A 23,453-nucleotide genomic window follows, 5' to 3' on the forward strand; every position below is an offset into this window, starting at 1 on the left:
ACGTGAAATCGGGCTCGTTTTGTGAGAGCTTGTGTCACCGCAGACACGTCCAAATTCCTCTGACGTGTTTATTGTTGCCTTTTATTTCACCGAGGTCATACTGCACGGCTCACCCCCCACACCCCCCCCCCCTTTTTTTGCTGCCCCTCCATGAGAAATCTTGTGTGTCGTGTAAACAGAGGACCAGAAAATAACAAGCACAAGAAAAAAGGAAAATTTCCACCCCGGCGTCCCCTCACCTCCCTCCCCTCCCTCCCCTTTCAGTGTACCCACTACTTGTTGTCCTTTATTTGTAGCCTAAGTGCCTTGGCATTAAATCTTATTATTTTTTTGGTAAATAAACCAGTTTCTGGTAGGAATTACACACAACTTGGTGTGAGGTCCTTTTCAGTAAAAGGGGCCTGGATCCTTTTATCTAAAATGTTTTCTATTTCTGCTTTTGTAAGACACTTTTGAGTGCTTTGAAAGAGAGAAACCAGGTTTTTCTTGCGTTTCTGGGGGTGAGGTTGGGGATTTTTCTCAGCATTGTGGTGAGATTTATTCTAAGAGGCTGCATTTTTTCCTGATTTCCCTCTTTGTTCTCTGTAAGTAGTTCCAGGCCCCCCCTCACTCTCTCTCTCTCTCACACACACACACTCGTCTGTGTGTGCGTAAATGCGCACAAAGCTCTGTGATTTTGCACATGGGCGTACGCGTGTGCGCAGGGGAGGCACATGTGTGAATGTGTGCGCGCGAGGCTGAGGCGGGGACTCGACGTGACACCTGCTGTTGGGATGAATAGGGTCAGTGGCAGGGCCCTTCAGCAGGCAGCAGCTGCTTGTTCTCACTACAAACCCGACTCCCCGTGAGCATCAAAGCCTCGGGGACTACAACCGAGGGCCCTGACACAACACACAGTGCCCTCTACCACCATCTCCTATCATTACAGTTATTATCCTCAACTATTGCAATCCTCCCGCCCACCCCCTCTCCCAGGGTCACGATCTTAATCATTCGGAAGGAAACTTGAAATTGACCTGAGAAAAACATCAAAAAGCAAACTTCAATTTCCATTCGTGCGCTCTCTGAAAGCAGGAAGAGGTTTCCAGACAGCTGCTGACAGACAAGGATTCCTGGTATTTGGTTGGTCTGACCTGTCTGTGCTCTCTTGCTGTGTGGTAGTCTGCCCCACGTGTGACTTAGTGGGTCTGAAAAACATTCCCTGTGGCATAACAGAGGGAGAGGGGCAGAAGATAAACAGTGAGGTAGGAAAACATCAGTCTGTGCTTTAGCTGCTTCCAAAGCGAGTCCATCACGTTTATATACCATCTGTTTGGACAGGTTTTTTTTTTAAATTAGAAATTAAGAAAAAAAAATAACATCGCATTAATCCATAATCACATGGTAGACTTACAAAGTACACATCCTTTGGTAGCATTTTGTTTCACTGGCATTCTTCAGAGTTCACAGTGAAGGTAGGACAAATCCAGCATCTTCCCTTATCTATCCACCAGAGGTCAGCCTTTTATTAGCAAAATCTGAAGCCTCACAAAACCGCTTTTTTTCATGAGAAAATTTACATTAAAAGGGGGTAAAAATCTATAAATTACTAGTGATGCAGACCCGATATATGAATGATTTTGCTTTGCTGTGTTGTACAAACAGGGGCGTGTGTCTGAGGTTCTGAGATGAGTCACGGCACTAAAGCCTCCAGCTGGTTATTTGGGCTCAAACATACTATTAAAGTATACACATTGCAGTCCTTTTGCAGTGCACTTGTTAAATGAAGGGTTTGTCTACTTGATACTACACAGGCAGCCGATGGTGCTGTGAATATTTTCAAAAAAAAAAAAAAAAGAAAATGCAAAAAAAGTTTCCAGCTGAGCTGAAAATTCTTAACAAAAACAAACAAGTCGGCTCAAAGTGTTCCCGCCTATTTTTACAGTTGTGCGTGTGGTTTTTTTGTTGGTGATGTTGTTGTTTTTGCTTATTAAATCATTCCTTAATGTTGCATGTCCTTTTTTATTTGACCCATGTAGTTTGCAGGAAGTTGAGCTAAGATGCAGGTGGCAGGAGTCTGGTCCTTTTGCTGAGTTTGTAGTTGAAGTACATGAGAGCCTTGGACTGCGGGGCTCTCCTGGGTTGGCAGGTGCGTCCGTTGCCGAAGAATCCCTCCAAACACAGACAGGTGTAGGAACCATCGGTGTTGAAGCAACGAGCATGGCGGCTGCACCGGTGAGCCCCGGTTAAACATTCATCCTCATCTTTGGAGAAGAAGAGAAGGAAATAATAGTTTGATGGCCTCACAGCATGCGAGTATGCTAGACCTGCTTTACAGTTGTTTTATCGATCAGCGGGAAGAGAGCGAAAAGGTTTTGGGACTGACTCCTCGAAACCTGCCTAATAGATAATTTTGCAGTGTTCATAACACAGATGAAAACAAAAAAAACAGCTTGCGGGTGAGCCCACAGCTGAGTGGGTGAGCTACGAGTGCTCATCAAATAAACATGGTCTCTGGATTCTCTGCTGCCAAAGCACATCTTCACATGATCCCTCTCCTCTGCCAATTAGCGCAGATGAGGAGAACATGTGGGGATGGTGCTGTGATCCATTTAGTCATTTACGGGGCTGACATGGAACCAATTTGAAAGAGATTTTCAAAAATTCATATCACTTCTGGCTTCCCTTTGGCTTCTCTCGCTGTATTTCAGATTTTCTCAACCATTCAAGTCCAAGAAGACAACAAAATTCTATGAATTAGAAAAAAAAACGCAAAATACACACACACACACACACACGCACACACACATGCACACATACACACGTGACAGTCTGCTCAACAACATTGCTTTTTACCTCGGCATTTAACGGAGCCCTCCAGCGCCCCCATCACAAAACCGTCTTTGCACACACAAACGAAGCTGCCAAAAGTGTTCTTGCACGTCCGCCGTGGTGGACACACATCCTGCTGACACTCGTTTACATCTGGAACACAACGCAAATAAATGTTTGACTTGCACATCACTGAAGTTTTTGTTATTTTGGGGGATACAACAGCTCAGTATACATCACTTCAGAAGACCTTACACTGACTTACATTCATTTCCTGGAGATTTACACCAAACTCTAAATCTAATCTCACCCTAAGCCTAAACCGTGTGTTCACCTTAATGTTTGATGATGACGCCTTAGTTTTTCCCCATGAAGAAGACATGACCACATATTGTGACTCTGTGAACAGAGTCCAAACCATACCATGAGTCCACACCTGGACCACACACACACACCCACACACACACACACACACACACACACACACACACACACACACACACACACACACACACACACACACACACACACACACACGTCTTTCCAGGACAAGGCGCTTTCTTGTCTTCGCTCAAAACAGCAATTACCTTCTAAAACACACAAATGAGTACCTGGACCTCACGTCATTGCTTTGAAAGGTGCGCTGTTAAAAGACAAGGAATGACCCAAACGCATACAAATTCAGGTGTGGACCATGAAGCTGTGTATGGGTTTTTGGCACACCCTGCAAGTCACTCATGAAAATATAAAATCATAAAGTTTGTGAACCAAGACCACAGATCTATGGAGCTGAACTAGTTTTTAAAGCCGACCTGTTTATGACACTTTAAGCGGGGTATAGATTGAATAAAACCTGGACATCACCAACATTACGTCACAAGTTTGGTTTTAGATTACCAGTTTCAAATCTTCATCATTAATGTTTGGTATTTTGGAGAAGCTACCTTATATGGATGCGAGGGTAGAGTGCCTCGCAGATTCTAGATGGGACACCTCTCAATCAACACAACCACACCCCTAACTCAATTATCAAGGTAGATGAGTTGTAAAAAGAAGAAGGGAAACCATCCACAAAGGCCAAAATGATTTTGCCCCCTCTACCAGGTTGTAAATATGCTTTTCAGTGTTGAAAAATTGGGCATTTTATCATGGGAGTTTATAGGGATTAACTCATTTCTGGAGCCAGCCTCAAGTGGCCACTAAAGGAACTGCAGTTTTTGCCACTTACAAGCTGAACTTATAAATTATCTTTACTGAGGGCTTCATTGATGCATATAAGATCCTACTGAAAAAAACAGAGCATCTTCAGAAAATTATTTGAGAAGTACTAAAAGGAATTTCTAATATTTTGCACTAACCCTGAGCGATAAAGGATTTTTTTGTGTGTTATATTTGAATTATTTTAAATGTCTCTGTACCTAATAAGCTGACAACCAAATATTTCTTTCCTAGGTAATATACTTACTTTAAGGAAGAGGAGGAACACCTGCAGATTTTTTAATTATTATTTGTCATTTGTCCCAGTGTCATTTAAATAGAGCAGTATTTCAGTGAGAGAAAAACAAAAAACAGTGACTTCCCACTGCCTTTGAAGTTGACTAGCTCCCACAAAGAGTGTGTGAATGCGCCTTAACAGCTGCGAGGTTCGCTTCATTACAGGACAGGAGTCGCCAGGAGTTATCGAGAGGGACTCCAGCATTTTAGGTAATTCCCTTCATTTTAGGTTATTAAAGGCTATTTTTACCACTGGGTGGACAGATCAGTGGATGTCTGGTAACTTAGCTGCAGGTAGTTGACATAATGTGCATGCTTTCATCACACTCAACTGAGTGTGGAGGCTTTATTTTTATTTTTAAGCTTTGAGCAAACATTTCCTAATAGATTCATCTATGAGTTCTAATTAAGCATTTATTCAGACCTGATAGTAAGTTGATGATTATAAATCAAAGCTCTTTAGCTCTTTAGACAGACATCAGTTGGAAAATAAAAACCCACTCTCTCCCATATACGAGAATAATGTCACATTGACAACTAACAGCAACAGCAACGGCAATTTTATTTATATAGCACGTTAGATTATACATAAACTCAATGTGCTCAACATAAACGATAAAACATGACACCTTTGTGGGTTAAAGGCAATAAAAACAACAAAATAAAGAAATAAAATACTATTTAATGTGCAGCTTATTATTTTTGAAAACGGGTTAGATCATCAGAGGAAAACAATACGTGCATTTGTGTATCATCTGCATAAGAATGGTAGAATATGTGATTTTTTTTTAATAAAAGTACCAGGTGGGAGCATGTAGAGGTCAAAGGTAAAGGTTAAAGAGTAATGGACCAAGAACAGACCCTTGAGGAACACCTGATTAAATTTTTATATGTGCAGATCTAAAATTAGTTACTGGAACTAAAAAAAACAACAACCTCTATTCTTTAAGTAGGATTATCAAGAACCTGACCTAAACCAAACCTAAGCCTTAAATTAAAATTAAATTAAAATGTCATGACCAACAGTATCAAAGGTGAAAAAGCGAAAAAGTTCTGATATTTTGCTGAGGAAAGAACGATTAGAAGTAGGTGTATAATTGTTAATGAATCAAACATATTTTTCTAGAGTAGCAGTGTGATTAAGAGACATTCTGTAAAGACCTGTTAATGATATTTACTGCATGGGTAAATTAAAAAAAAAATACAGATTTGAACAGTTACCGGTCTGATTATCGGGTGAATAAAAACTGTGAAAAGTTAGAATCTAAACGGGGTGACATACTGAGGGTGTTTCTAAGGAGGCACTACCTTCACAGGTCTTGTTGTCAGCAGCCAGGTGGAGGCCGGGGGGACACAGACAGCGCGGCGCTCCCCCTCTCTCCATCTGGCAACCAAACTGGCAGTGCAGGGAGGAACATGCGGCCTCTCCTGGAAGACAGACAGGGAAACACTGGCTGAGGATCGGTCAGAGGGTCACACACACTGTCATGCCACCACACAGTACACGAGCGCATGCTCTGCAACACTCAGACCAGTAATGAAGCTGTAAACAGAAACGATAACTGAATGCTCCTTAAAAACTAAAATCTTACATGAATCACTAATTTATGCTCTTTGCTCTTGACCCTGTCACCGCCAAGGTTTGTTATGATATCACTTTCCATAATATAAACTGTAAATTTCAGCCATAAACATTTATGCGAGGCTAAAAGGATGTGTAAGCTGAGTCCTCGGACACTTTAACCTCCTATTATGGTATGAAGACGGTGGAAAGCTTTTTGTAGAAAACTGATCGGAGAGAAATATAATCTGCCAGCACGCAGGCTTTTCTTAATGTGGATTTTAAGCATTCCCCTCCACAGAAAATTACTCACTGGTGCAGGTGTATCCATCTGCACTGAGTGTGTATCCAGGTTCACAGTAACAGCGATAGCTACCGTGCGTATTCATGCAGCGCTGGGAACACGGCCTCTCCGGCAAACCGCACTCATTCACATCTGGAGTCAATATGAAACATTATTCAAGCGGCAGATAGAAATCCTTGTGGTAAATGATGCAGAATGACGCAGGTAATGGTTAAGAAATCAAAAACATAAGACAGACAACGATTTTGTAAATGATACTCCACCTTCATTGCACTGCGGTCCTTTATAACCCATGGAGCATGAACACTTGTCCGGTCCCACACATTTCCCATTTATGCAGGATCTCTTGCACACCGCTGCGGACAACAACAGACACAATGTAACTTCTGCACACTGGTATGAGCTACATAAAGCAGCATGTAAAGCGTGCACAGGATAATGGAGAAAAACCTAATGTGAGCTATGTTAGCAAGCTAAATGTTTATATAACTGAATAGTTTAAACTGCATTAATGATTAAACCTGATGACAATAATGTGTGCTAAAACAGGTGTTTAAACAGGTGTCTATGGGTGAGGACCTCCAGCTCAGCTGGTTACACTCACTGAATGAAGCTTTGTCTCATAGCGGTGCATTCTGGGTCATTTTTGATGCAATTATCTGACATAGTATGGCTTACACTGTGGTTAACTGTACTAAGAGACAACTTAAGAAGAAATAATACAATTCTATCATTATTTTTTATATATTAGGACAGTTAATAAAGTTAGTTCTCATAGAAATATTGCCAAACAGTAGTCTGACAATTTTAAATCAAACAATCAAGATTTGGTTGAAGTGGCGACTTTCAAGGGATTTCACAAAACACATTGCATTAACTATTTAGGAATTACAGACATTTGTATGCACAGTCCGCCATTTTTAGAGGCTCAAAAGTGTTAAGACAAATGACTAACAAGAAGTTTCATAGCCAGGGGCTCTCATTATTTAATTACAAATTAAGCAGATAAAAGATCTTTGGCTGCTTCCAAGTGGAAATGTCAACATGAGCTCAAAAGACATGTGAGTACAAGAGAGGTAGGTCATGATTAGAAAAAACAAAATCAACGTATTAAAGTGGCACAATCAATAATCTGGTCCATTTTTACAAACATTGAAAGCACTGACCAGCTCAGCAACAATAAAAGGCCCGAAACATCAAAGAGGAACACGAATGTGATTGATTGCAGAATTATTTCCATGGTTAAGTAAAACAATGTCATGACATTTAACCAAGTCAAGAATGGCATCGAGGAGTTCTTCAATCAAAAGGCGCCTTCATCAATGTGCATACACAACAAGGTGCAAACCACTGGTTACACTCTAGAAGAATAAGGCCAGATTAGAGTTTCCCAGGAAACGTCTAAAAGAGCCTGCAAAGTTCTGGGGGAAGAAAATCTCTACAATTCAAGCTTAACTTGTACCAGAATGACACGAAGAGAGAAACTCGATCATGCCAAAGCATATAACATCATCATCAGCATAGGCATGTATGACTGCCAGTGGAGGCGAGTCACTAGTGTTTATTGGTGATGTGACTGCTGATAAAATTATCGGAATGAATTGTGAGGTGTTTTTTCCTGCATCTTGAAACAGAGCTAATAATACTAGACTAATTGAGCCATAAATTATGTGCTGAAAGAAACTGAAGCACCTCATAAAACCAAGAGGAATAGTTAACTCTCAGCATACATTTTACATTTTGCATACAGCTTTAAATGTAAATATACAAAATATACACATTTAATTAATATCAGAAAAATGTCTCAAGAGCAATACTGTCTTTCAGGTTGTTACAGCTTATTATAAAGTACGTGTCATAATATCTCACATTTCTTTCTCTCCTGAGCTCATAAATGACCTCAGGAGCTGGATAATTGGGGCTGTTGTATTACTGAACTGCAGAATGACTTACGCTCACAAATGCTGTTAACATTCTTCCATCCAAAACAACAGGAAGTCGTCTGACCATAGCTGCAGAGACCCCGACTTTGCTCCGGTTCATCCTCCACTGGCCTGTGGAGGCTGGGACAAGAGGTTATCTGATTATTAATCATCACCAGACCTCCAGGGCTTTAGCACAAAGCCCCTCTTATGCCTGGGAGGTAGGCAGTGCAATTAATCACCAATAAAGTTTTACAGCTATTTGCCATTTGATGGTTTTCCCAGAAGCAGTTGTGAGACAGAGACAATAATATTAGACCAACCACACACAAAAAATGATATTTAAATGTGAAAGAGATGAAGTAAGATAGATTATCCTACTTATGCTGAAATCAGTGTAAGGTAGAAATAATGCACTGTATAATAAATAGGGTGTGATTTTGGACATGAGATCGTCTCTTTCTCAGATAGGACATACAAGGACAAAGAAGTAACCGCTTAAGCTGAAAATGTCTTCACTTTTGCAAACAATAAAAACAGAAATGCTCTTGGGAAATCTGTTTCATAAACACCCAGAGACAAGAAGAAAAAGAGAAGACGGAAGAAGGGAAGTAACAGAAATAAATAAATTCCAGATTAGTTAGTAGATGAGATCACATCACAAGCAGGGATGAACATAAATCACAGCAAGCTGGAAACAGAGTTTAGTCTTAATACAGATGTTTCCCAGTGTTCACTGATGGTACTGCAGAGCACGTCTCAGTGTGCATATGTAGTGAACAACACAAAGCCAAAACAAAAGCAAGACAATATTATTGGTTCATCTGCTAAATTAATAATTTGATTAATTTAGGCATCATTTGAGTTGTCCATCGACATTACAACTACAGGACCTGTGTAGTGTATAATAATACTAAGGTTGCAGTATAAGTGTGCTTACTGCTGTTTTGGGTTACAGTAGCATGTGTTATATTTATTATATTTATAAGTGTTTTAGTACAAAGAGCAAGAAACATTTTCATTGTTTTGTTACTTTTTTCTTCTTCACTCACCTTTTTGACTCACTTAATCATTTGTTATTATTAATCTGTGGCTCTCCTTCACAGTGTATTTTATGTCCCATCTTCCTTCTTTCACCCCCAACTGTTCACGCCCTGAGCCTTATTCTGCTGGAGATTTCTTCCTGTTAAAAGGGAGTTTTTTCTTCCCACAGTCACCAAAGTGCTTGCTCATATGGGGTCACCTGATTGTTGGGGGTTCCCTTGTTTCCTCTGCATTATTTTAGGGTCTTTACCTTACAGTATAAAGTGCCTCAAGGAAACTGTGATTTGGCGCTGTATAACTAAAACTAAAATTAAACTAAAAAAATTAATTACTTTGCACTTGACCAGAAATATAACCTTAAGGGTTAAAAAAAACTCTTTGGGGCTAAAATCACCAAAATTCTTAATAAGATTCAAAATTAGATTAATTAGATGCACTTACTATCTACCTAAGATCTACTCTAACTTCTCTACTAACCAAGTTTGAGTAAAACTTGAAAAAGTGCAATGGAAATGGGAGACTGCTCACCTTCAAACTAAAAGTTGTGCCTCAGTGTTTCAAATAGTGCAACTTTTATTTTGAAGGCCAAGGGTCTCACAGTTTTAGTATCCTCAGAGAATAGTTTGCAAGTGTTTGTAAAGAAGTCAGCATATTCTTAATCACTTGACTGTACATATCATGATAATTGACAGACCTTCAAATTGGCAGAGCAGTTAGCATCAGATGGACACGTGTGTGCAAAACCTCCATATCTTCAGACAGATTTAGAAGTGTCTCATTAACCCAAAGTTACTTCCTGGAGGTGTCACCAAGAAGTCTGCGGAGCAGTAACACTTTCTAGAAGGTCAGTTTTAAATAAGGGCTAGCTAGCTAGGTAGGTTGCTAGCTAGGTTAGCATGCAAAATGGTGAACAAAAAGGTTGCCATAACAACAGAATATTCAGCATTAACCAAAGGTTAGTTTAGCTTTTACTTTAACAACTTCTTCACTCAGTCAAAACTAAATTTAAAAAGTCTATGTTGTCTCAAAATATTCATGATATCTTTTACTTGTATTTGGATTTTTCTACTCTTCTATATATGAATCCCCCACACTTTAAATCAGTTGTAACCAATGTTCGCTCTAAGCTGCGTGCATGCTCAATTGCGCAGTGTTGGCATGGTCTCTGTGCACAGAAAATCTGTGTTGCGCACATAGAAAAAAAATCTAACCTGAATTGAAATTAAAATAAATAAGTTAACAATTCTGTTTTCCAGTGTTAGTCAGTAAGTGACTGGCTGCTCCAGTATGGGATTAGACGATGCCACCTTATCCCATAGTCCAGCCGCTGATGTGATTCACATTCGTATATACGCAGCTAATCAACGTCATTGACAGGCTATGACAGCGTCCTTATGTGCTGACACCGGTGTTTTAGCTAGCAAAGCGGCGTGGCTGATGTGGAGTGAAGCCATGTTCATGACAACGTGTACAACCATTGGAGATGTGAGCAGGACAGACGGAACAACTGACGGAAAAAGTGTGGACTATGCCACAATTTAAAAACTATACCAGTTTTTAAATTGTGTTGATGGGCCACGTAAAACCAGAGTTATGATAAAAATTTATGCAATGTTTGTTTTTTTCCTGAATACTATTGTTGTTTATATTTACTGCTGTTTTTACGGAAGAAACCGTAAAAACAGCGTTTTATAAGGAAAACCTCGAAAGCACTCTCCGCCTGTGAGCAAAAACACACACACCCCTCCACCCTTTCCTATTGGTGGAAAAATGTACTCTATGGACCAATAAAAAAATGATATAGCAACATGGCATTTAGTTGTTTAGGAAGGGGGGGGGAGTGTTAGGAGTGACAGCGGTGTTTTGAGATGTGAGAGATTTGCGACGTTTAGCGCAAATCTTGTGTAGTTAGCATGTTGTGTAGTCAATAGTTTTGTTGTGTGTGTCAGAACAATGAGGCGACTGCTGAATGTTAAGGTGTTACAGCAGTGATACATCTCCTGTTGTCAGGCCTGCAGGTATCAGGCTGTTGTTCTCCTTTATCTCATAGTGGACAGAAATTATTTTTTGGAGTGGCACAAATAATTTGTGCGGCATCAAATTTGATGAAGAACACCTGATTGTTCTGTAAATAGTTTTGAAATGTTTATTTAAACAATCGCCCTTGGCTGCATTTTTAGGTAAACAGCTGCAAAAAACTTTGTTGTTTGCATAACTATATAATGAATTGCCCAACGTTGGTCATTATATACTGTATTTTGCAGACAGAGAGTTACAGGACTCTCTCCCAGACCACAGACTCATACTCATAATGCAAGTCAGAGCAAATAAATAAATGAATAAATAAATAAAGTTGTGTTTTCAAAATTGGAGTTCAAGTTACTTTTACGTCCAATAGTATTAACATACTACACAGGCCAATGACTAGATTCTTTTTTAAATTTTCATTGTAAGTGGGCTAAAGCAGTTAATTAAAAGTAGTCTAACATAAATGTAAATGCTGTAATTTGATTCTTTTAATAAACCATGTAACTTGGGTGGATTCGATGCTGGCGTGACCACAGTGCACACGTCTGCTGTTGCTCACAGTGGTCCAAGGGACCGCTCAGGGAGTTTGTGTGTTCACTCAGACACGTGAAAAATTAGTGGGAACTTTGGTTGTAACTCTTGTCAGACCTTTCTACAGTTCCATATACACCCAGACTCATACTATTAGCAAAAGAAAAGCTTAATTCTTTTTAATCACGTGGCTTTGTTTTTTCTACATCTTTGATTCTATATTACTTCAACCATGCCCATCTGTTCATTTTTTATTGGATCTGTCAAGCATACTGCTGCCTATTTAAAGCATCTGTACACTGTAACTACTTATGAAACACTTTCCTCATCCCGAGTCTTTAACAAAAAAAGTCTTTCTATTCTATACAATCACAATTTCTCCCTTATTATTTGCTTTCATCAGCAAATGTGTATTAAAACTCAATTGCCTGCAGGATCACCATGTGAGCTGCATTTGTAGCTGCTCTTAAATCTCCATGTTAACAGGCTATTAAATGATCTAATACAAAGCAAGTGGATTAATTTAAGATGTTCACACTGTACAGGAAGAAAGAGTCACAACCATTACTTTTTTAAAAAGGCTTTTACAATATTCTTATGGTATTACGTTCACTTTTACCAGCTTTAGGGAAAACTGAAAAAAAATCTGCATGTTTTTTAAGAAAATTTAACAAATTCAAATTTCCTTCAAATAGAAATACTTTCAGAAAACTCTTACCCATCCCGATGATCAGCCAGAGAAAAGAAAACAAAATGTGCCATCACCACAAAGACTTGCTGACTTAGTTTGGTCATTTTGTTCCACCACAGTTTCTATTTTAACCTCTGAACTACATATTAGCTTCTGCTATCCTCGGACGTTCTCGTTTTTCAGTGTCTGTGTGCTCGAAAAGCAGCGTTATCTTCTATCTTGCATGCCAAGGGGCATTTAGGTGTATGTGTGAGTGTTGAAGAGCGGAGGGAGTAATTGCAAGGTGCTGAGAGCAAGAGGTGTGACAGCTCACCTGTGTAAGAGACGCAAAATATAGAGTGGGACACAAAGAGAGGCGCAGGGACGAAAGAGAGAAATAAAAGAGGGAAGGAGGTGTGAGATTGCAAAGAAGCTAAAAAAATCAGATCACTGGTCTGGGTCATTTACTGACTTGTTCCAATCCATATCACACTGCCTTCAACAGCAGATGTAGTTTGTGCTGCTGTCATTGTTCTAACAGTGCCTCCAAAGTCAAAGTGTTTGAGTGCCTATCTGCAGTCCACACTTATAACCCAATGAAAACGCCCCACTGAGACCCTGAAGAAAGTTTTGGGCTTTAAATAGGCTAAACTTTAATACAGTAGCTCTTTTCCAGTCTTACAGAACAAAGCACTTAAAGCGCATACACATTCACAGAGCACATGCCACACACGCTGCTGATTGGTCTGAGGCAGCTGGATTGTTTTCAGACTGTACTCCGGGTTGATTTATCAAGCTTTGTGTGACCGTTTAGCCTCACTGCCAATGAGGAAAAGAAAATCCAGATAAGGGAACGATATCCTGGGTATGTTGAACTTTTCTTTGGAGTAAAGGCCCCACGAGACCACAAGGGCAGCACAGCAGACGATCCAAAAAACCAAAACAAAACATGAAAACAGTGGACTGATTGGGGATGAGAAACAGGTGGGGAATGAGGCACAGGTGACAGTAATCAGACACAAGTGGAGACAATCAGAGCGACAAAGGCACGAGACAAAGACAGGAAGGGAAAACAAAAACGGGACAATCAACAGAAAATGATCTATCAAAGAAAACGAGGGAACAACCAAAAGACAAATAACCGACACCGAGACATGTAACACTGGGGTTAAAGCAAATGAAAGTACACGAGAAATGCGAGAAAGAGTAGCTACCAACCAAAGCTTAGCACTTTTTTCCCCTTTTAGTGTTGGTTGTTGCTTACAGTACCGAGGGTTGGGACTGAGATCTCAGGGTTGGAAATAACTGCTGGCAGCCTCAGAGGCTGTGTCTTTGAAGCCTTAACTATTACCAGGACTGATCAGAGTGCAATCAGTTGTATTAAGCTCAAAGACGGGGTCCGTGTCTAGAGGCCTGGTGGTCTGCTCACTAGGCTAGACACACACTCACACTCACACACACAAATCCTGCTTTAAGGCTGCATCTGTCTGATGGATGAGCATGAGCTGGTAAAAAGTCTTTTCTTTCTTTTTAAAATAAGTTTATGTCATGAGTTAGCCTCCCTACAGCACACCAAACTGATTATGCATCTACCCACCACGCTCAAGCATTATTCAGCTCATTCATCCAGTTTTCAGTAAAATGGACCTTTTCTGCTCGCAGCCGACACCTCTGTTTGTCTGGCCTCAAAGCAACAAGTAACACATATTTGGCATGTTCCTTCAAAACCATTCAGCTAATTATGAGATTACTGCAAGTAGGTGGCCCCGGGGTGTCACCGCTGCAGAGGAGACCATAAAACCAGCATAAACACCCTCAGACTGCAAACCACACAGTTTTTAAAATCAGCCAATGATGCTTGTAGAGAAACTGGATTATTTGTGGTGCTGGGTGGGACGAAAGAAGTTGCCGTTCAGGGTGAGTTCACTTTCAACCCACACGCACAGAGGGCCCCACCCAGCCCTTCACCTTGGATGGTTTTTGTCAAACGTGTCACCACCACATGTCACAGAGCGAGTTGGAAAGAAACCATAAAATGGTTGTGCGTGGTCTGCCTCAAATTAGTGCCAAACCTCACTCCGTATCTGTCACACACAATACCATTAAACTTAATCCCGCCTGCCAAAAAGGGGAACGCGGCGAGGGGGAACGGGGGAAAGCGGAAAGTGGCCATCGACAGCGAAGAGAGAGCGATAAACGCTGTCGGTGTTAGCTCAGTGTGTGGCAAGTGCAGGAGTCGATCGGGGGAGTTGAGCTCTGCTCTCTCCCATCTGCCAGCATGGACGCAGTGGGAAAGGATCAAGATTTCAAGTGTGCCTCTGAGCCAATCTGCAGATTCTCCCCCCACCGCCTTCCACTGCCTCTGACCACATTAGAGCTGTAACACATTGGTGGTCTTTGATTCCTCAGCTTGAAAAAGGATGCCCCCACAAAGAGATCAGATATCATTCGGAGCTCCTTCGCAACCCCAGCTCGCTCCAAAGTACAGTGTGTCCGTCATAAATGATAAAGTTGAGTGAATCGCTGTGAAGTGAAAATACGATTCCTGGAACAGTTTTGGTGGTTAATCGCACAGAACATACAGTGAGCCCTTCTGCTCTTATTAAATTGCACTTAGTCATATGTGATAGTGACATGCGGGTGCTCTAAGTGACAATTCAGATGCATTCTCACATTTTTTTGAGGGGTATTTAAAGTTAAAAGCACGGAAAGTCGAATTAAACCTAATTTTACAGCTGCTGGTAATCATTTTGGAGTTGAACGTTGTCACTAATGGATTAATTTAGACTACCTTGTCCAGGCTTCTTCTGCAAATTTTTTTCATTAGTTGGAGTTTCTGGAATATTAAATGTGTAGAGGATTTACTTGAGAATAAATTGCAGTTTTGTTAAATAAAATTATAAAAACGTGTGTAAGAAAGTCATGGAATCATTTCTCTTTGAACGACATCGATTTTTGACATAGTTCATGGATTTTCTTAACTGCTTCTTAACTTGCAGGGTGCTGGAAACTATTCCAGCTGTCAGGACACCCGGGACAGGTCGCTAGCCCTCATGTCTAGAACTGAGAAAAAAACCCTCTAGTAACTACAGTCCCATTTAGATTTGTCAGTCAACCGAACAAGTGTGTTCTCCGGCATAGTAGGAACATTCAAACTCCACACAGAAATGCTTCAGAGCACCCAGAGGTTTAAATCCAGAACACTGAGATCACGAAGTCCTCGTTATCTGCCACTTTCTCTTTGAATCCTCTTAAAAATGAACTTCCAGCGCTGCAGCTCTGGGCACATTTCTATCAATCTGTTATCAGTACTGACACAAAACATATAGACTTGTGGGCTGGTGTTCTTAGCGCAGTAGCTGCCCAGCAGAGATCAGAGTAAACAGCTGATAGGGGGAAAAGGCATTCAATTGACTGCACCTGAGGGGACACTAAAACACCTGCTTTCAACATTTGTATAGTTTCTGTTATGGACGTGCATGTGTACACATCCATCCATTAGTGTCTCTTTAAGTTTCATCAGGGCTGAGTCCTTATTGATAGAGCACTTTGGACTTGCGCTTTTCTCAACGACACCGATTTTCTATAGAGACTGATGACACGGGTAGATATTCTCCAGCGGGAATAAATTGATGTGTTAACATCTGGCATGTTTAGTCGCATGTTCTCCTTAAATTGCTGGCTGTCTGAGCAGTAGGGATGGGTATCGTTTAGGTTTTATCCGATACCGGTGCCAAATCGGTACTTTTGAAACGGTGCTGGTGCTCAAACGGTGCTCAAACCGGTGCTTAAAGAATGGAGAACACAAAATTGGTCCAAAAACCTCTCATGTTCAGCTGTTTTTTGTAAAAAGATAACAATGTTAGCCTTTTCTGCAGCTATGGGGCATATATGGTATCACTCTTGGCTGGAAGCAGGGCTTAAACAATGGAAAAAACACAAACTTTGTACAAAAACCTCTCATGTTTAACTGTTTTCCACTTTTTCTTGGGTCATTTTAGCCTTTTTGGCCAGGGTGAAGGGAGCATCTGCCATCAAACAAGAGGACAGCCGCATGTAGCTATGATGATGTTTGCTAGTTCACCTTACATGCATTAATGTAATAACGTGGTTAGCCTACTCAACGTAAATTACACACGAACCACATTAAGCTACTCACGCAGAGAAGAACGGCTGCTGCTGCCATCATCATCCTCATCATTTCTGCTACACTGGCAGGGCTAGGGGCCAGGACTCTACTCTTCGTGTTTTTGGGGGTAGTAGATGCGCTCGGTGTGAGGTCTCGCAGCAAGCTATCAAATACGGCGCATTTCTGGGCTTTAAAAAAAAACGCTATGCGTCGCCAGGTGTTTCATCGGATTTGAGGTGTTACCTCCTTTGACAATATCACAGTATCAGCTTAAAGCACTTGTTGCAGGCTGCTGAGTTTGCATATTTTGCTGTGAAGTACAGCCAGACTTTTGACCGCTTCGCCTTGGACATTTTTAATCTGTAGCTCTGCATAAAAGAACGTACGTACCTGGGCCCGCCTACTATCCTCGGAAACGTAAAATGATTGGCTAGAATCTAAAGTGTATCACAACTCAGGAAAAAAAAGCACCGAAATAAAGCACCGAAATGTGCGCTGCTTTTCGGTCTGGTTACTACCGTTTATGTCAGAACCGACACCGGTACCCATCCCTACTGAGCGGTGTCCAAAAAACGATGTGGGCTTCACAGATAATTGGCAAACCTTCTGGAGGGAACCTGGTCTTGTTAGGAGAGACGGCATCCATCCCACTTTGGATGGAGCAGCTGTCATTTCTAGAAATATGGACAAATTTATTAAACCCCCCAAAATATGACTATCCAGAGTTGGGACCAGGAAGCAGAGTTGCAGTCTTAGTGTTTGTTGTTTTTAACTTGAGTATGAACTTATACAAAAAGCAGCAAGATATTAAAAAAAACTGTTTTATTGATTAAAAACACACTATATCGGATTCATATCGGTATCGGCATATATCCAAATTTATGATATCGGTATCGGACATAAAAAAGTGGTATTGTGCCATCTCTAGTTAGGACTTGACCAGGTGACCTTGAATCCTCCCTTAGTTATGCTGCAATAGACATAGGCTTCCGGGGAATTCCCATGATGCATTGAGTTTCTTCCTGTTAAAAGGGAGTTTTTCCTTTCCACTGTCGCCAAAGTGCTTGCTCATAGGGGGTCATTTGATTGTCTCTGTATCTATTATTGTACGATCTACTGTGCAATATAAAGCGCCTTGAGGCGACTGTTGTTGTGATTTGGCGCTATATAAATAAAATTGAATTGAATTGAATTAACGTAATGCAGGATATAGCCACTAAACACCAGAACATGTATTAAGATTAATATCTGGGAACAGACCAGAGGATTTACCCCCTGCTGACCATGAGGAAGAATGCAGATTTAAAGCACTTCATGACTTCATTAGCCATCTTTTATTTACAGTCTACATCCAGTCCCCACTGAAAAGTCTGTGTCTGTGGTAAATTAACTATTCTACAGGATGAATCAGTAATCAAATCAAACATATAATGTATCTGAACCAAGTTTCTAACTGCATGTATGATAAACATACTACATGTGCACACTGCTTCCTCTTGTTTTATTAATGTGCAGAAACAAGCGTACGTCTGGTTCTAATCCACGTATGAATATCTGAATATCAGCATGTGTAAACGTCCATGAGTGTGTTTATGCATGTTTATGTTCTTCACATGATATGAAAGGAACAGACATTCCTTTAACACTTTATGAGTTTCTCTTTCTATACTTGAACAAAAAGAAACTGTTATCACAACATAAAGAGACGTACATGATTTGCTGTATTGTACATGCAAATAACAACTCTTGAAATTGTTTTAGGAATTAGGCCTCAATGCGAGAAAATAGGACAGAGCAAAAAATGTTAGGATGTGTGGATGTTTTGAGGGAGTTTCTCTGGTCTATGAGGAGCTCTGCTGAGACTTCATCACTGCCTAACTAGTATACTTTTTGGTTGATGGTTTTAACAGGTGAACCCAGGATGATAAACAGTCTGGGGTCAGAGTTCACAGAGAGTATGCAAAGGAATCAATCAGGGACGAGGGGTTAAAGGTTGAAGGTCAGAGATGAGGTCACCAGAGAGGACACCTGTGAGGGCCCGATGAGAACCATAGTGGTGGCTCTGGCAGGAAGACAGTGCAAGCTGCCCCTCTGTTGGTCTTCCTTGGTCTCTTGTGTTCTGGGGGCCTCTGGATGTCTGGAGTCTTGATCTCCTCCATACCTGCTTCATGCCTTGGTGGACGGGGCTGTGGCCCCCCACACCCTCTAGCAGATCATTACATGAAGGAACCTTTTAAATACAAGTGCGTCCATGCTCACAGGTGTACACACGGGTGATCACACCCACAAACTACACCCTTTTTGGCTCCTACCTCAAAGCACACTGTGTTCTGTTGATCTTACGTGCTGCACAATAATGTTTAACATTTAGTATTTACTGTCATATTCCCATATATCATTGTGATGTTGTTTATTATATTACTCTCATTTTCTTCTGCTTATTTTCTTTTTTCTTTCTCAACAGGTGATCCAGGTGATCGATATATGCATTTTTTGTTTTGTCTGCTTATTCTGTTGTTTGTTTGTTTTTTGCCCTTCTCCCCCGTCCCTCTTCTCAGCGGTTTTTCTTTCCCTCTTTCTTTCTCTCCTTGTTTCCCCCAGTCAAGTCTGTCCCGTATTCAGCAAGTGAAAATAAAATAAACAATAAAAGGTGGAATCAAATGGACCATTATGGCAAGGCTGGGATGGTCAATTTGGTAAAGTAAATCTTTCTTCGCCTTTAGACAATAATTCTGATGGCATAAGAGCCAAACGGGACAGGCAAAAAAAAAAAAAAAAAAAAAAGGAAGACAGTGCAACAGTCTGGAGGGGGAAAAATTAGGCTTCTCGGGCCATCATTACCAACTTTAAATCTTCTTTATATTTCTGGTCTGGTATGTGCATTTACAGTGCTTCAAAGCATTTGCCTCATTCCCAATTTCTTTTTTTTCCCGCAAATTTTTCACACGTTTCAGATCATTTAACAACAGAGAAGAAACAAAGTCACAAAGCCCTTTCTAAGACTTTGGGAAGGTCCCAAGTTCGCCTCCACCATCCATCCAGGTGTCTGTGTAGAGAAAGGCCCCCCATGTTTTCTTGGTTTCTTTCTGGATACTCCGGCTTCCTCCCGCCATCCAAATACATGTAAATATTGGGGTTAGGTTAATTGGTGATTCTAAATTGTCCACGTCTGTGTGAATGTGAGTGTGGATGGTTGTCCATCTGTCTGTGTCAGCCCTGCATCAGATTGTCAACCTGTCCAGGGTGTATCCTTGTGTACCCTCTTGCCCAGCGGTAGCTGGGATAGGCCTGCACCCTTGATCAGATCAAACTACCAAAATTCCCCCATTGTTGAAGTTGTGCAAAGTATGGAACAGGATGCAATGCCACCGACATGGATGCATATTCATGCAGTAAATGTGCTCCAAGCTAGCTTAGCTTCGGCACTGATTGTCTAGAGATTGCAACAAACGCACCTACTACGTTATCTGATTTATGCTTTATTCAGAAGGTTATTCCTTAGAGGCAAAGTCCAAAGCTGGCTGTAGGTGTGCTCAGCTATACAAATAAAGCAGTGTTCTGGCCTCTCTGCCATAACCACATTACAGCACCAGACCCTGAATATTTAAGTATTGTACAGAAAGCATTCTTCTATTTTGCTCTTCTCATTCTTCTCTTGGCTTCATATGACAAAATGCAAGGTTGCTGGTGTACATCGGCATATTTTATTGAAAACTAGAATCACTATCTTAATCTTACCAAGAACTTTTGGTGTCTGAAACTAAGAGCGTAACCGAACTAAGTGAAAAAAACTGTACCCCGACCACAGTCCCCCTGATTGTTAGTCTTTTGATTCTTGTCACTGTTGCCTGTCCATCCTCCTCATGTAAACTTTGTTGCTTTTTTAAAAATGGACTGTTTGCTCTCAGACCGTGATATGGCACCGATACCAAAGGACAGTGTGTACACATCACTGAAACACCAGGAGTCCTGGCAAAGTATTTAACACTGGGCTGTTCAAGCATAAATAAATGAACATGACTCATGAAAACACGTCTTCATCTTTTAACTTCTTCATTTCAACTGCATGACTTCATCCCATTCATGTGGACTGGCATATTTTCATGCTGAATGACATGAAATACAATAACTGTCAAACTGTGTACATGAAAAGTGCTTGTTGCCGCAAATGTTGCTGAAAATAATGCAGCCCTAAACCCAGAGCGCTGTGTGAGGGCAGCGTTCAGCTGCAGAGGATTCAGAGTAGATCACTTCAAATTAACGTTGCTGTGATAGAACTGGAACCTGAGCCCGAACTAAGCTGCAAACAGCATCGTGGGCTACAGATGACCAAACTATGCAGGCAAACTGCTTCCGCACAACAGTGAAGAAACAGGAATAACAGACTCAAATGTAAATGTAAAGGTATTTACTACATTAGAATTATATGGACTTGTGATGGGAGTAGCACAGAGTCATAGTATGCAGACAGGTTAGTTTTGAACCTTGCAGAAATAAAAGAAAATGCACAAAAAGGCAAAAATAAATGTTCTATCCTCTACGTTCATTGAAGCGAGTTCAATCATTTTTTAAAAATATAATAAAATAGTAATAAAAAAGTGCACATAATATAAATAAAAAATAAATAATGTCAAAAATAATAATGCAAAATTAATAGCACATATAAACAACAGAAGCTTACCCAAAGTGCTTTAGAGACAGGCAGATTTACATTCAGGTCTCCAAAAAGCCCCAGTTTTAAAATATATGAAAAGCTGAAAGTTTTATTGTGTTAACTCATTATAATGGAAAGTAAAAATCATAGTGATTTAGTGGTCAATAAAATGTATTCAGAATTTGAAAATTATTGACAATTTCTCTCATGATTCATGACACACAACTCCCCCCTACATAAGCTGTCGGTTATGCATATCGTCTTGATGCATGCTCCATCATCCAGGTAAGTAAATCCTAGAAGGTTGATTCTGTTCATCTGGACGTAGTGTTTTCAGTGGGAGAAACGTTTCCTCACTCATCCAAGTGACTTCTTCAGTCATATCGGTATTGGAATCGGCAATACTCCTCCTATACTAACTTTGGCATCGATACCAAACTTTGCAGTATCGCCCAGCACTAGTGACGAGTGGATGGTTAAACTGGTCCTTGAATACACAGGTGGAGGGCGAGGTGATGGAAGACTGGCTTGTCTGCCAGAGAGTCGTCAGAAACAGGTGAGGTTGGGTCCTTGTGGGGAAGGTAAACCTGCATTACATTGAGACACTGACACTGGAGAGGAAATGATGGTACTCTTTAAAGGTACAGCAACTGAAGTATTGAATCAATCAAAAGAACAATAAAAGAAGATCAATCTGTACCTAGATCCTGCAGGTATCTGAGTTTTTTTCCACTTCAAACGTCAAAGTCTAACTTGAATATGCCTACAGTCACCGTGGCTGAAAAGTTTTAGCTTTCTTCCCTCGCAGTCTTTTCCTCCTGTCACCACTTTGTCATGGCTGTTAGGCTGTAGCTAAAGTGGGAGTACACAGTGTACAGAGAGGCAGTGCAGCCATTAGACACAGAGCTTTGGAGAGATTAGGATGCACACAGTACACCACCACCACCACAGGCAGTCTGTGTACCAAAACGAGGATTAAAGATTTGGCAATGGTGAGGCAGCACCAAAGAATAACTCTTATACATGCAAAAAAAAGCTATCAGGAAATTGTTAAGAAAATTTATACACCAAATGTGTTTTTCCTCTTATGTGGCACCAATGAGAATGAATTGCTTCTTTCCTAAGAAGAAATGGGCCATATTTCTTTTTCAGTGCAATATTTCACAGAGAAAAGTCTGTAACCTTCCATTTCTGGATAAAAACAACTTGAGTTATTTATGATTCATTTTGTAGAGTGCATTCTGTCACTGCAGTTCGAATTATAGGGGTGCATTTGGGTGATTGTGTGTGGGTTTAACTGAGAGGCCGTGTACGGTTGCAATTTGTTGTGCTGGCAGGACCATAAACAATCAGATTTCTGTTTATCGAGGCTTTCGTTGCCTCTTTGTTACACAGTCAGTGTTGATTTATTAGTCAAGTTAAGAGGTTTTTCCCTTTCTTTAATGTTGACCTCAAAGGAATAGTTAATCATTTTAGGAAATAGAGTTTATTTAATTTCTCGCAGCTTGTTACTCAGCAGTTTATTGTTTGTACAGTAGGTATGAAACTGAAAGCAGATTAGGAGAACTTAGAGCGGTGTGTGTAAAAACACTCCTGCCATCGTAGTAACACATGCTCACAAAAACACGTTGGTGTTTGACAGATACCACAAACCAACTTCAGTAGCAAGGTGCGACTAGTCCATACACGTACTAGACACTTTATCATATCCACCTTGTTGGTACCGGCTCAGACCTCCTTTTGCCTTCAGAACTTCTATAATTCTTCATGGCAGAGATTCAAAAAAGAGCTGAAAACTTTGGCATGAGAGCATCGCACAGTTGCTGCAGACCTTCCAGCTGTGCATTCATGATGTGAATCCCAAAGATGCTCTATTGGACTGAGGCCTAGTGACAGTCGAGGTCATTTGAGTAGGGTGAATTCATCGTCATGTCAGGTCAGAGGGCCCGGTGGCGCCAGTGTTCGGCAGCCTCGCCTCTGTCAGTGCGTCCCAGGGTGGCTGTGGCTACAATGTAGCTTGCCATCACCAGTGTGTGAATGTGTGTGTGAATGGGTGGATGACTGAAAGCGCTTTGGGGTCCTTAGGGACTAGTAAAGCGCTATACAAATGCAGGCCATTTACCATTTACCATGTCCAAAAAAACTATTTGAAATGAAGACTTTTGTGACATGGTGTGTTATCCTATAGGAAGCATCAGAAGATGAGTACACTGTGGTCAGAAAGGCGTGGACATGATCAGCAACAATACTCAGATAGGGTCTGGTGGTCAAATTCTGACGTGTCCATCAATGTCACAGGAGGAAT

General features: G+C 40.8%; 1 protein-coding gene across 1 annotated transcript; it reads right to left on the minus strand.

Moving 5' to 3' along the window:
* Window positions 1-1,322: 1,322 nt before the first annotated feature.
* Window positions 1,323-8,265, minus strand: LOC146707601 (epidermal growth factor-like protein 6). Its single transcript, XM_085460768.1, has 6 exons — window positions 8,124-8,265; window positions 6,434-6,526; window positions 6,180-6,302; window positions 5,614-5,733; window positions 2,836-2,964; window positions 1,323-2,243 (listed from the first exon to the last, which is right to left on the minus strand). The coding sequence occupies exons 1-6, from the start codon at window positions 8,263-8,265 to the stop codon at window positions 2,035-2,037; spliced, it is 816 nt and encodes a 271-aa protein (XP_085316894.1). The 3' UTR covers window positions 1,323-2,034.
* Window positions 8,266-23,453: the final 15,188 nt, after the last annotated feature.

The sequence above is a fragment of the Copadichromis virginalis genome, linkage group LG6 (assembly GCF_057382275.1).
Source record: "Copadichromis virginalis isolate Kocher_CV1m ecotype Utaka linkage group LG6, C_Virginalis_male_GT1.1, whole genome shotgun sequence".
Taxonomy (NCBI): Eukaryota; Metazoa; Chordata; class Actinopteri; order Cichliformes; family Cichlidae; genus Copadichromis; species Copadichromis virginalis.

What these genes read in the sequence shown, in the direction of transcription:
- LOC146707601 (XM_085460768.1), bottom strand. Translation starts at nt 8,265, where the DNA reads ATGATTAATAATCAGATAACCTCTTGTCCCAGCCTCCACAGGCCAGTG. An exon ending in AGATGGATACACCTGCACCA is followed by an intron (nt 5,734 to 6,179) that starts GTGAGTAATTTT and finishes TCTGTCTTCCAG; the next exon opens with GAGAGGCCGCATGTTCCTCC. An exon ending in TGACAACAAGACCTGTGAAG is followed by an intron (nt 2,965 to 5,613) that starts GTAGTGCCTCCT and finishes GTTGTGTTCCAG; the next exon opens with ATGTAAACGAGTGTCAGCAG.